The sequence below is a fragment of the Eptatretus burgeri genome, chromosome 2, assembly GCF_056783735.1.
Source record: "Eptatretus burgeri isolate ZD-2024b chromosome 2, Ebu_testis_v1, whole genome shotgun sequence".
In the NCBI taxonomy this organism is placed as follows: Eukaryota; Metazoa; Chordata; class Myxini; order Myxiniformes; family Myxinidae; genus Eptatretus; species Eptatretus burgeri.
The window spans coordinates 11,786,922-11,801,964 of NC_140962.1; the positions used below are offsets into that span (position 1 = coordinate 11,786,922).

The 15,043-nt window shown below is 36.1% G+C and overlaps 1 protein-coding gene across 2 annotated transcripts in view; it reads right to left on the reverse strand.

The window, feature by feature from the left end:
* MEN1 (menin 1) overlaps positions 1-15,043 on the reverse strand; it is a 67,685-nt gene that overhangs the window by 17,197 nt on the left and 35,445 nt on the right. For both annotated transcript variants that reach the window (XM_085863011.1, XM_085863005.1), the window contains exons 3-6: positions 14,771-14,899; positions 14,530-14,570; positions 9,181-9,268; positions 8,240-8,376 (exon numbers count right to left, since the gene is read on the reverse strand). In XM_085863011.1, the coding sequence (XP_085719137.1) occupies positions 8,240-8,376; positions 9,181-9,268; positions 14,530-14,570; positions 14,771-14,899 (395 nt within the window). The remainder of the gene's footprint in view (positions 1-8,239; positions 8,377-9,180; positions 9,269-14,529; positions 14,571-14,770; positions 14,900-15,043) is intronic.

Consider the following 15,043-nt stretch of genomic DNA (forward strand, 5'->3'; position numbering starts at 1 on the left):
TGAAAATATTGTATTTATTTTTATTCCATCATTATAAGCACGATCAATCAAATCACAGTGAATTAATACCGAATTTATTCCTGAGAAATTTGAATGACATTATCACTGTAAAATGTCCCATTAGTTTCAATCTTTTTTGAGGAGAAACCCAATAACTCTCTAAATGAATTATCAATTGTGAAATCAACCTTGTAATTATTTTTAAGTTTAATCGTTGATTTTGAAGTATGTTTTTGAATATCTCTAACAATTTTTTTTGGTTCATCACCCTGTTCTTTCATAAGACAAACAATTTCGGAAGATATTTGAGAAATCTCATATGCTCTGGGTGAAACTGTTATCGTTTTGTATCCACTTCCCGGATTATAACTAAACTTGTCATTTTTCTCGGTTATATTAAATAAGGTATTATAAGTTTCCATGGACAATAAAGATGCCTCATATTCTTTTGTTGGGTAAAGTTGTAGTGGGCATGGGAATGAAGATGTGTGGTCACTTGTTGTGAAATTAAAACTAAGAATTGTGCTTCTCATCTTATTTAATAAGATAAAATGTCTTTATATTGATATTTATTAATTATTTTCATGTTCATCAACTGGTCTAAAATGTCTGATGCTTCATTAAAACAATTGTTATTTCCAGCCTTCTCACTACCTAACAACAATAACAGTCTATTAACTAATTGTGATGAGTCATTTGGAAGAAAACCAACACCTGAACCAAGGATACTTAAAGCCTGAATAATGTGTTTCTCCTTCTCATTCTTCCTACTTTTACCAGAAATACGAACCCTATAATTAAGAGTGTTCAGCAGATCAATCTCTACTCTATCATCATTATTTTTCATATCCAATGGTTTATCAATATACTTTGATTCATACCTCACAGTTGAACCTTGTCTTCCATCTTTTGTGAGAAGAAACATTCATCTCGGAGTTAGTTTAACAGGGGGTTGAGCAGAACTCAAGAACTTTAATTCATCATTAAATATCAATACCTTTTCTTGAACAAGATGAAATATTGCTGGTTGTTCTGTTGGGATGAGTCCTGCTTTGGTTTTTGAATCCGCTGAATATTCGTTGTTTTGAAGAGCATTCACAATATAATCAGGGGATTGATTAATCTCTTCCAGTTGTTGAAATAATCCTTCATCATCATATTCTAATTCTCCGTCATTTGACTGAAATCTTTTATCATTTGAAGTTTTTTAGGAGTATATTCTATTGTGGGAACTGTGGAAACATCTACAATTTTTTCTTGGGAAGTTTTTAAAAGTGGTTTAAAAAATTTATCTTGTTTTCTTTCAAATGCTTCTTCACCCGTTAGTTTCTGTCTGCGTTTCTTCTTTATGTCTTCCTGTTGTTTTACAACTTTTTAAACCAACTCTAGATGTTCCTTAAATCTTCTTGCTCTTTCTTTCGCATCCATTTATTTCTTGGAAAATATCATTTAATATCTCATCTTGTTTCTCAAAAATATATTTATATTTTTCAGTCGTGTGCTTCATGTAATCCCCAAATTACTTTTTACTTCATAATGTAGAACAATTATCTCTCCAAAAATTGTTTATATCTATTGAATTTAACTTGAATAAAATAAAAGTATGAGCATTGTTTCTGATGGAACGACGAGGAAGTTAAAAGTATGATTGACTGAGATAAATACAATTACAAGAAGAATGTCTCCCTCTTGTGTAGAAGCTGTCCATTACTGTTTGGTTTCTCTCATTAACACAATCATCAAAGATAACGAGGTTCTTTTTTGATTTATCCAAATCTTGGGGAGAAGGTACATCATCCGTATTATCACTAAGAATACAAGTTATCCGTTTTGATTTCTTTTTACATCTCTGTGTATCACAAAATAGTTGCATTATATCTTCAATGTTATAATCATTTCGGTTTTTTTGAAGTTTAAATAAACCGATTATATCTTCTTTTTGAAGACCAGCATTAAAACCTAGTAGTGGTTGATACTCTGGTTGAAAACTCGACTTTGTGAAAATTATTAAATTATCATAATCGAAAAAGTTGGGAGTCAGGAGCATCTTCAAAAGTAAGCAGGTTTTTCCACATCCACTTGAACCAACTATGAGGCATCTTAATGAATTTGGGAGATTTTATGGTTGTTAAATTTTATCTTATTCTCCCAAATCGGTAAAAAATCATTCATTTATATATTTGGAAAACAGGTTATTTAATTTATTATTGGCTTTTTTAGAAACTATATTTTATCCTAAGTTCAGGTTTAATTTCAAGATAATCCATTATTTTATTTATGCAATATCTTGTGTTGATATTTCCCTGAAAATGACAATCGTGAATAATATATAACAACAATCCTTTGAACATTTCTCTAATACGTTCAGTTTCTTCCCTTGTAAGGAAAGGTGTGTTATCACCCTCATACTTTACATTCATTTCTCTAATCAATCTTGTAAAGTAATTCATTTTTGGTGTAAATCTAAAAGAATTATTTTCCTTTTTCTATTTTTTTATTATCATTAATTAGAAGATAATCACTGAATATACATTGTTTATAGGCTTTTGACTCTGTGTTTAATCCACGTCCTTCACACGCAGGACAATTCTCAAATATGTCATATGGAGAATCAGGGAATTCAAGAGGCTCAAAATCGAGTAAACTATTCATATTTATAAAGTAAAACTTTACTCAAACTGAAATTCATCTTCAGTATCATCTTCGATACTTTCAGAATCATCTATAAAACTACTTTCATAACTATCATTTGAACACAAACTCTCGGTATCATAATCACTCTCATAATCTTCAAAATCTTCAGTTGAATAATGACTCGTATTTAATTAGGAGAAAAAAAAAACATTACCATCTATATCTATATACCTTTTTTCATTAACAGATTCAACTACTACATTTTTAATAGTAAAGGTAATTTTAAAATGATCCTTAACTACTATTGCACGAAATGTCATTTCACCTGATATATTAACATCCTTTATTTCAACAGGATTTACATCTTTAGGGTTATTGAAAAAAATACAAATTTCTCCTTGCATATTACAGATGGTCTTATCTTTTCTTTCTTAAGCTTCATCCATAAGGTTTTTGTTTTTTGATACTTTTTCTTGTTTCATTGCTTTTTCTAGTTTTGAATATATTACCACAAGGAGAGGAGAAACTTTTGTTAGAGATACTTTAATTGATGTTCTACCAGGTATACTAAAAGCCCTTCCACTGAAGGAAATTGAAGAACTCATCTTATCCACCATAATTGTTTTTATCCAATAGTTGTTATATTTATCTTTGTTTAATTTTACATCCTTGACATATTTCTCAGTATCTTTTACAAATGAAGAGATTGATTGAAACTAGTCTTTTGTGTCTTGAAACATTGTATTTATTAAGTGAAAAAGTTGGGGGATAAATTTATTTTAAGCATGGATTCACCGATAAATTAAATGAAATTTTCATCAAGAAAATTTTAGTTTAAGTAAAGTTTTATTTTATAAATATGGTGAATACAACGTATTGCGATGTTTGTAATCATGAATATAAATATTATAAAAAACACCTTCAAACCAACAAACACATTCAATCTCTTCAGACAAATATCTCCACTTGACCAAGAAACAAAACATTGTGATAGATGTCATAATGATATTCTTTAAAATAATTATAATAAACATCTTCAATCATGCAAACACAAGAACAATGAAGAAAGGGAGGGCGCCACTAAATTCTCTATTGAAAACACTGATGAAGCATTTAAAGGACATATAAAAATAAGATTGTTTCGCTTTCAAGACCCCGGACCATCCTCAATCATGGAAGCTGTTGATATGGTTAAACAAAGTATTAAAACTGTAATTAAAAACACATTAAGTGAAATGAAAACTTAAGTTTTATATGGGAGTAAAATTGAAAATGGTAAGACAAGACGATGAAACTACTCCCTATATGAGGACAACCCCTCACTTTATCTCATCATTTCAAGATTTTGTAAGATGTGATGTTTACGATGATCTCCAGAGACAAGAACAAAAATGTTGATAACACTGTAGTAGGTAGTGGATTTACTATCACAAAAATAATCTTTTTAGATATACACATCTTAAAATGAGATCCTCTTCAAGCTTCTTCTTATATTGATTTACCAAAAAAGATAAAACTTAAGAAAGCGGTTGTTAATATTCAAAACAAAGATAATAAATGTTTTCTATGGTCTGTTTTTTCTCACTTACATCCTCCACCATGGAATCCTGAAAGGGTTAAACATTATAAGAAATACGAGAATACATTAAATGTTAAAGATTTAAAGTCTCCAATGTCATTGAGAGATATTCCTAAATTTGAGAAAATGAAAAATCTATCTGTTAATGTATATGGATTAACAGATACAAACAAAGTTCAGATATTAAAAATTTCAAACAACTATAAAAATGATGAAACACACATTGACCTTCTCCACTTTACTTCAGAGGAGAAATCCCATTATGCTTTCATCAAAAATTTCTCAAGATTAACCAAATCACAAATATATAAGAGAAAATGTAAAACGTATCCTTGTAAGAGATGCCTCAACTCCTTTCACACAAAAGAATGATTAAATCAACATTAAAAATATTGTAGTAATCATATATCAACTGTAATTAATTTACCAAAAGCAGGTTCAAACATATCATTCAAAGATTTTAACAAGTCTATAAAACATCCATTTGTGATATATGCTGATTTTGAAAGTATCCTTGAAAAGATAGATGCTGTTTCTCCAAATCCAAATAAATCATTCACAAATATATACCAAAAACATACTCCTTGTGGTTTCTGTCATTATATCAACTCAGCTGTTGGTGATGAATACAACAAGTTAGAACTTTATAGGGGGGAAGATGCCTCACGGGAGTTTGTAAGACGATTGGAAAAAGATTGCATAAGACTTAGAGAAATAATAGTGAAAACCTATAAATCAATGTCAATAACACAGGAAGAGGAAGAGGATTTTAGAGAGAACAGTACCTGTCATATTTGTGATGAGGAAATTGAGGGAGAGTCCAAGGTTAGGGATCACTGTCATCTTACTGGTAAATATAGAGGTCCCACTCATTCCTGTTGTAATATTAATTACAATACTCCAAATTTTATTCCTGTCTTTCTTCACAACGCTCACTATGACACACATCTATTTATAAATGAACTTTCAAAGACATTCGGAAATATTTTCGCCATTCCAAACACAGATCAAAAATACATCTCATTCACAAAAATGATTTATGCATCCCCCATAACCCATATCAGATTTCCTGACACATACAAGTTTATGGGAGATTCATTATCTGAGTTAGCATCAAATATTAAAAACTTCGAGTCTTGAATCATATTTCTCAAATCAAGAAGAGATTGATCTATCACAAAAGGGAATATATCCGTATTACTATATGGATTCATTTGAGAAGTTTAAAGAAACACAACTTCCTTCAAGGGAAAGTTTCTATGAAAAGTTAAATAATACTCATATTTCTGATGAAGATTATACACAAGCTAAAAAGGTTTGGGAGAAGTTTAATATAAAGAATCTTGGGGAAATCATGATTTATATCTTAAAACTGAAGTACTGTTATTAAGTGATGCATTTGAAACTTTTAGAACAGTCTGTCATAATAAAAATTCTTATGGTTAGACCCCGCTCACTATTACATGGTCCCGGGTTTGGCTTGGAGTGCTATGTTAAAAATGACAAAACAAAATTTGGAATTAATCAGTGATATAGATATGCTTTTAATGATAGAGAAGGCTAAAAGAGGAGGAATATCTCAAGTATGTTCCAAGAGATATGCTAAAGCAAATAACAAATATCTTCCTGATTATAATAAGAATGAGGACAACTCTTACCTGATGTATTATGATGCTAACAATTCGTATGGGTGGGCCATGTCTCAATCTTTACCTTATGGGGAACTTAAATGGGTTGAAGAAAAACATTATGAAAAAGTTTTACTTGATATTGTTATCTCCTCTCAAAAATAATTGGATGAGGCTGAAGTTGGATATTATTTTGAGGTTGATTTAAAATACCCTGAAGAACTTCATAATAAACATAAAGACCTACCCTATGCCTCCGATAAAGAAAGTCTGAGAAAAGAATCGTTAAGTGATTACCAACAGTCATTTAATATAAAAGGTAAATCTTCAGAAAAACTACTTACTACATTAAATGATAAAGAAAGTTATGTTTCACATCAAAGGAACTTGAGACAATATTTATCTGCTGGGTTGAGAGTGAGGAAAATTCAGAGGATTTTGAAATTTAAACAGTCATTGGTTAGAGAAATATATTGATTTTAATATAAAAAAGAGAAAAAAAAGCGCAGAAACAAATTTTGAGAAGAACTTTTATAAATTAATGAATAATGCTGTATTTGGAAAGACTGGAAAATGTTAGGAATAGAAAAAAAACATAAGACTTTCTACATCTTGGAAACAGGCTTCAAAGTTAATTAATAGACCAAGTTTTGAACGGGTGGAGGTGTTTTCAGAGAACTTTTGTGCTATTCATTTGAAAAAAAAAAAAAAAAAGAGTATTAAAATGAATAAACCCATTTATATCGGAACATCATTTCTTGACTTGTCAAAGTCATTAATGTATGACTATTACTATAATCATTAAAAAATAAAGTATAAGGATAATGTGTCATTGTTATATATGGATACCGATAGTTTTATATGAGAAATTAAGACAAGTGATGTATATGAGGATATGATTGATAATATTGATATGTATGATACAAGTAATTATAAACCTGGTGATGTGTTGTTTTCATCAAATAACGCAAAGGTTATTGGTAAGTTTAAAGATGGATTGGGTGGGAAGGTTATGAGTGAATTTATAGGATTGAGATCAAAGGCTTATGCTTTTACATATATTGACAATAACATTGAAAGATGTGATAAGAAGCTAAAGGGAATAAAGAAAAATATAATCAAGGAAACAATAAATTTTAAACATTTTTACAACTGTTTAACCTTAAAGAAGGAAGAGTACAGAAAAAATGAATACAATAAGAAGTTATAAACATCAATTATATACAGAAGAGATAAATCAGAAAGCATTCGGAGCTTTTAATGATAAAAGATATATTTTAGAGAATGGAATTAGTCTCCCTTATGGTTATAAGTACAAGTGCTGAGGGACTACTACCGTCTTTTACTGATTTATAAATGATAGAACCAAGCAATAACCAAACCAAAGAGTGGAGATGTCATCAACCTTGGTACTTAAATGGAAAACATAAAGAATGTGAGAAATATCAAATAAGCCTTATTGAAGAAATAACCGGGCTAAAAGTACATAAAACAAATAAGTGGATAAATTTAATTACAAATAAGTTAGAGGATGTAAAGAAAAAAATTAATATCCTTGAATGGACTGAAAACATTGATGGTTATCAATTAAACAATGGAAAAACAATTTACTATAATCTCAAAATGATGTGGCTCAGGAGGTGGTCAAACAAGAGCATTGAGAGAAGTTTATCATTTTATTTCTGCTCAACAAAGATATTTAAACCAAGAACTAAGTTCTAAAATAATATTTGTGAACATACTTGATGGCGATGAATGTAATCGGAAAATTAATTTATTACATGAAGTAGAACATGATCAAATATTCATTGGCTCACTCTTTGAATGGAGTAAGTAATGGGGGAGAGATCGATCTCTTCTTTGGACCCCATGGAGCGAGAGTCAGAGGGGGGAGAGAAAAATCATTCTCCTCTTTTGACCTGATGGGCCTTGAGCAAGAAAGCTTCCCCTATTAATTTGTATGAGGTTTTTTTGGGCCCTGAGACAGTCTCAATTTAACATGAGCTTGTATGGCAGAAAATCATTCTCCTTTTTTTGTCCTGATGGGTCTCGAGTCAGAGAATTCTCCCTAAACATTTGTATGGGGGGGGGGGGGATTAGACTCCTGTTTTGGGATTTTGGGGACCAATTCAGAGTTTTTCCCCTTCACCCCATTCATTTGCATGGTTGCCTTAGAAACCCCATACATCTACTACTCACCTACCAAACTGAACTTACACAGAAGTTATTGGCTTAGATCATTAAAGCAGGGTTGACTCAAAGCCAGCAAAAGCATTAAAGACACTTTGCCCAATGAAACACATCAACTATCGATCCAAAACTTGGTTGTTTTTTTTAATCTGGGACTGCTGAACTCTTATCTTGAGAACACGTAGCATCAATGAAAGCCAGAACTCACTTTTGCACGACCGCCGTGGCTTGTGCCCAGGCATTCAAGGCGGACCGTAGCTGGCGCAGCCGCTGATGGTAGCCGGCGAGGTAGAGGTAAGGATAAACATGCTGGTTCTTGTAGTACCGTTTGGCTGATGTGATAGCCTACCAGACAAAAGCTCAATTATCGATCAGATCTCATTTAAAATAATTTTAAAGATGCAAAAAACAGATTGAAACTGGAATGGCACTTGGTGGAGCACACACCTCCGCCAGGCTGAACAGTTTATGTTTGGTATTCCATTGATAGGCCGGATCTGCATCCGTACTTTAACCAAAATCTAAACAGCTTGTTCTTGTCACCGACCTAAATCATCCACCAAGATTTGTCATAATCCATCCACAACATTTTGAAACATTGTGTTGCACATGTCGTTTTTGGCCCCATCTCTCAATGGTGAAGAATCTTTTTTTTTTAATTCTAGTATCAGGATCTGTATCCATTTCTTCACCAAAATCTAACCAATTTGTCCTGGGTCACACACCCAACGTGCCCACCAAGTTTCGTCTGAATCCACACACGACTTTTTGAGATTTCCTGCTATATATAGTTTTTTTTGAGCGTATCACTCAATGGTGAAGAATCACAAAACATTGTAGGATTGGGATCTTCAACTTCAAAATCCAAACAATTCAGCCTTGTCACACCCAACATGTCCACCAAATTTTGTCCAAATCCATGCACAACTTTGAGATATCCTACTCACAGACAAAGACAGAAAACAGACAGACAGACGTGAAAACATAACCTCCGTTCACCTTGGGTGGCGGAGGTAACAAAATAGATTCCGATAAACAAACCATCTATGAAGTCATGAATTTTGAAATTCGATTTTCGTTTGGCCTCGAGGGTTCACCAACAAAACATTCACAGTGCTCACAACATAGGCAATGGCATGAAGTACATACCTGCTGGTAAAGAACAAGAGGTTCTGGTCGACCAGGTGTACGTTCGATGTCCTCGAGGTCTGCCAAGGTTCCCAAAGCAACAGGATACCTACGGAGAAAGTTTATTTGGAACGCTCAGATTATCCTGAATCAAGTGAAACTAACTGACATATTTCTGTACATTTTTGTCAGGACGAAAGAAGTTTCATCCCATCATCGTAATGAGACTCAAAATACTTAGGATGATTTAACATTTCTTCAAAATTTATTTTCACGTCATAATGATGAGTGGATTTGAAAGCTTGAGAGCAAAATGAAATTCTAAGCTTGTCATGTCCACCCACACTCGCTTCTCAACCAAGTTGTCTTGCCTTGGTTTGGAATCTCGGCCCAGCTATAAACTATAATCCTGGTGTTTCGCAGGCAAGGCGTCAGTGTGTATGTGTGTATGTGTGTATGTGTGTATGTGTGTATGTGTGTATGTGTGTATGTGTGTATGTGTGTATGTGTGTATGTGTGTATGTGTGTATGTGTGTATGTGTGTATGTGTGTGTGTGTGTGTGTGTGTGTGTGTGTGTGTGTGTGTGTGTGTGTGTGTGTGTGTGTGTGTGTGTGTGTGTGTGTGTGTGTGTGTGTGTGTGTCGCCCCTTAGACGGATGGTAAGCTGGAGAACCTGTACGCCATCAAATATCCCATGGTGCCTTTTGTGTGTGATGAGTAGGCGAGTTATCACCAGCACCCTGAACAAATTCCAATTTCATGCCCTAACTTCCTGTGTTGGAGTGGCGACCCATCCAGCATTGCAACATTAGCCAATGAAACTTCCTCAGCAGCCCGATGTGCCCGACGGCGTGAGAAGGATAATACATCCATCCATCCATGTCGTTGATACACATTAAATGCAGGAACTCCACCCCAGGCACTTATTATAATAATTATATTGTCATAATGCTTTCAGTAATTTATCTTATGAAGGCATCATGATGAATTGATTAAGTGCCTGGGGTGGAGTTCCTGCATTTACTGTGTATCAACGACATGGATGGATGGATGTATGATCCTTCTCACGCCGTCGAAAGCATTATGACAGTACATGCAAAATTAAAATTAACCCTCCTGACCTGCTTGTGCAGATCCCCATTCCCCTCATACATTGCAAGACAATGTGTGCTTTATTAAAGTATCATTGTGACATTTTTTGGAAAACAATGTGATCCACGTGCTTGCCAGCATTACAACACAACTTGCCATGCTGCTGTCTGGTAACAATCGGTTTGGTTCAGGTAAAGATTTAAAATATTAGCTCAAATACTCAACACTGTCTCAATACGTGACACACCACAAAATGCTCGGTGCGCATGCACAGAAACCCCAGGAAACTGCAGAGTTTGGGGTGAAATAAAATGCACTGTGTGCCCGGGATAAGGATCGTCACCTGAAACAGGTCACAAAGCTTCAGATAGAAACCGGAAATACTTCGAAAAGTACCTGAGACAAAGGGCTGTGCCTCTCCATAGGACTTGGAGAACTTTCTCAGCTCGCCGACCGAGTAGCTGCTCGGCATACAAACTCCCAACCATGTGGACCGGTGCAAGGCCTGAGTGGACAGGTGTGTGCTACACAAACTCCCGACAGATCTCCACCAGTGAATGGACTGTTTATCTGGAATAGTTACTTCTGAACAGATGGGAAGGACATATCTGGCATGTAAATGTACAGGGTAAGGTGTGTGTGTGTGTGTGTGTCATATATATCTTCTTCTTCTTCTTTCGGCTATCTCCCGTTAGGGGTCGCCACAGCGGATCAACCGTCTCCATTTCGCTCTATCCTCCACATCTTCCATTGACACTCCAACCACCCGCATGTCCGCCCTCACCGTATCCATGAACGTCTTCTTTGGCCTTCCTCTTCTCCTCCTGCCTGGCGGCTCCATATTCAACATCCTTCTCCCAATATACTCCGCTTCCCTCCTGTGCACATGTCCAAACCATCTCAATCTCACCTCTCTCACTTTGTCTCCAAACCGTCCTACCTGCGCTGTCCCTCTAATATACTCATTTCTTATCCTATCCGTCCTCGTCACTCCCAACGAGAATCGCAGCATCTTTAACTCTGCCACCTCCAGCTCCGCTTCCTGTGTTTTAGTTAGTGCCACCGCCTCCAAACCATACAACATAGCTGGTCTCACTACCGTCTTATATACTTTCCCCTTCACTCTTGCAGCTACCTTTCTGTCACAAATCACTCCTGCAACTCTTCTCCAACCACTCCATCCTGCCTGCACTCTCTTTTTCACTTCTCTCCCACACTCTCCGTTACTTTGGACAGTTGATCCCAAGTATTTAAACCCATCCACCTTCCCCACCTCAACTCCTTGCAACCGCACCATACCACCATCCTCCCTCTCATTTACGCGCATGTACTCCGTCTTACTCCTACTGACTATCATTCCCCTTCTCTCCAGTGCGTACCTCCACCTCTCGAGGCTCACCTCAGCTTGCTCCCTACTCTCACTACAGATCATGATGTCATCCGCAAACATCATAGTCCATGGAGACTCCAGTCTGATTATATATATATATATATATATATATATATATATATATATATATATATATATATATATATATATATATCTGATGTGTGTCACATATACAGTCATGCGTCACTTAACGATGGGGTTACGTTCTGAGAAACGCGTCGTTAAGCGACGTCGTCGTTGTGCGAACATCATTTTTTTTTTTCGTTTTCAAACATCGTACTTACACAAAACTACACACCGAGGCTATATGGTGTAGCCTATTGCTCCTCGGATACAAACCTGTACAGCATGTTACTGTACTGAATACTGTCGGCAATTGTAACACACATCCAAGAGAGAGGGAAGACACGTTAGTTTTACCTTTGTGCTGTTCATGACGGCCATCGGTGTTGTTAGCAGCAGCTTACAATCTCCTCTCGCATCGATTAGAGAAAGATGAATAATTAGCGTTTGGATTTTATAAATACGTAATCATTGCATCGATGTTATAATTTATAAATGAAGAAACGAGCTCCTGTCAATTGTGATGTATATTTTCGGAACAGTGCGATTGATTGTTTTAACAACATGAAAAGCTTCACCAAAAAGAAATTTGTTTTAATTTCGACTGTAACAACGATTTATTCGCGGAATTCTTCAATTCAAAGGTAATTTACTTGCTGGAAGGTAAAGGTGGAAACATTGGTTCAGTTTGAAAGCCAATTTCCTTGAATCCCGATTTAGCACGACCCTGCTTTTTTCGCGATGACATTTTATGGACCTCAACGATCGCATTATAACAGGGCCACACTGTCGTTTATTATCATTATGAAGTATTATATACTGTACAGCGTACATAATTGTAAGTGCTATTTTTATACGACTGGCAGCGCTACGTCGGCTACATCACTCGGCGATAGGATTATTTCAGCTACATTTTTTTTTCAGAGCTGGCAGATCCGTCGTATATGCGATCCGTCATTGCCCGGAACGTCGTTAAGCGGCGCATGACTGTATGTATATATATATATATATATATATATATATATATATATATATATTACTGGTCAAAAGTTTTAGAACACCCCCATTTTTCCAGTTTTTACTGAAATTTAAGCATTTCAAGTCCTGTGAATAACCTGAAATAGTACAACGCTAAGCAGTAAACTGCCAGAGCTTAAAAAAAAAAGTTTAGCTTTCCAAAAGTGGAAAATAATGTAAATTTCAGAGTTGTTAAAAAAAGGCCCTTTTCAGGGAACATGTAATGGGTTAGCAACTGCAGCTATGAAAGTAAATTAAGGCTTGAAAGTTGATGCAAGCAATTCCTACAGGTGTCCCAACTTTTGCTGATTAGTTACAAACCCTCTGTTTGTATAAAAGCAATGTTGGAACAGATTGTGTTGCTACACCCTCTGAAGCATTATTTGGGCAATATTGTACTGCAGGAAGTAGTATATTGATATCATAATGGCAACAAAAAGACAATTAACAAAGGAAGTCAGACAGACTATTATAAACCCTTAAAAGTGTAGGTCTTTCCTTTAGAGAAATTGCAAAGTAAGCCAAAGTGTCAGTGAATACAGTTTCCTACACCATCAATAGGCACTTGGAAACTGGAGGAAACTCTGACAGGAAGAGGTCTGACAGATCCAAAGTCACAACACAATCAGAAGACAAGTTTCTGAAAGTCAACAGCTTGCGTGATAGGCAGCTCACAGGACAGCAGGTTCAAGCACAGCTTAACACTGGTCAAAGTAAGGAAGTCTCAGTTTCAAGTATGAAGAGAAGACTTTGAGCTGTGGGTTTGACAGGTCGAGTGGTAGTAAGAAAGCCATTGCTGAGATGGCAAAATAAGAAAAAGAGGCTTGCCTGGGCCATGACGCACCACCAGTGGACTCCTGAAAACTGGAAGAAGGTCTTATGGACCAATGAATCAAAATTTGAAATCTTTGGTTCATCACGCAGGGTTTTTGTACACCTTTGAGTAGGCGAAAGGATGGTTCCTCAGTGTGTGACACAAACTGTCAAACATGGAGGAGGAAGCGTGATTATCTGGGGCTCTTTTGCTGGATGCAGAGTCGGCGACTTGCACAGAGTGACTGGCACCCTGAACCAAAAGGGCGACCACAGCATTTTGCAGTGCCATGCAATACCCCCTGGTCGATGCCAAGTTGGTCAGGGGTTCATCCTACAGCAAGATAATGACCCAAAACATATCTCCAGGCTATGTCAGAACAACCTCAGAAGAAAACAAGATGGTTGGCTTCAAATCATGGAATGGCCAGCACAGTCTCCAGACTTTAACCCCATCGAGCTGGTTTGGGATGAACTGGACACAAGGGTGAAAGCAAAGCAACCTACAAGTGCAACACATTTGTGGGAACTTCTGCAACAGTGTTGGGAAGAAGTTTCCAAACAATATTTGATTTCCATTGTAGAAAGAATGCGCCGATTTGCATTCAGGAACAGAACAATTGTGGTTAACCACTGTGAAATTGCCACTCTTTCATCTAAATGCTAGAAATTTTACGAAGACGATTTTAACCAGATTTCACGTTTGCGACGGCAGGTTAAACGTGCCCGGCGAGTAGAACCGAATCGGTGTAAACGCACACATTGCGCATGCGCAAAAGGCCTCATTTAGAGTTAATAAGTCATTTCAAAAGTTACATATTCTTTGGCAATAGCAGTTTTCCTCAACAAATAGGTCATTCCACAAGTGTGATAAATGGGTCTTATTTTGCAGTAAACATTTTGATCACATATGTTTTTGTGAAGGCCCCATGCAAGTTGGATACCAAGAGGATTGGTTATTTAAGGATGGTGTGCGTCTTCTCATCGATTCTTACTTGTCTAGATGTCCTCGGTCATACAGCAACCACAACAGGCTCTGCGGCACAGATCCCCCACCCAAAACATGTACGTGAAATTACAGTTCTCACCGGACATTTAATCAAACATCGGATGTTGTTCACTACCACTACCACCACCACCACCACCAACCCCAACCCCACAAACGTGCATCCATACACTCAGGTAGTTTTGTGAGGAATAACAGCCAAACATTTGAATGTCTTCCACACACCACACCTGCTGGAGCAGGCAGAGTTCCTGGCTGTCTGTGTGAGCATCGAGAGCTGGGTTAATGGCCGTCACCATGCATGCCACCTCCATTGACCGGTTGCAACGCACACAGACCCCGTTCAGGTACAGCCACATCTGCAGAAAGAGCATGAGGAGGAAAAGGATGCAAGCAGTGATGGCAGGCTTATCAGATTCAGTTATTTAACTTTTGATCATCTGTCGAGGATAATCGGCAAGATTTCATGAACTATGTAAAACCAATTATAATTAGGTGTCCAA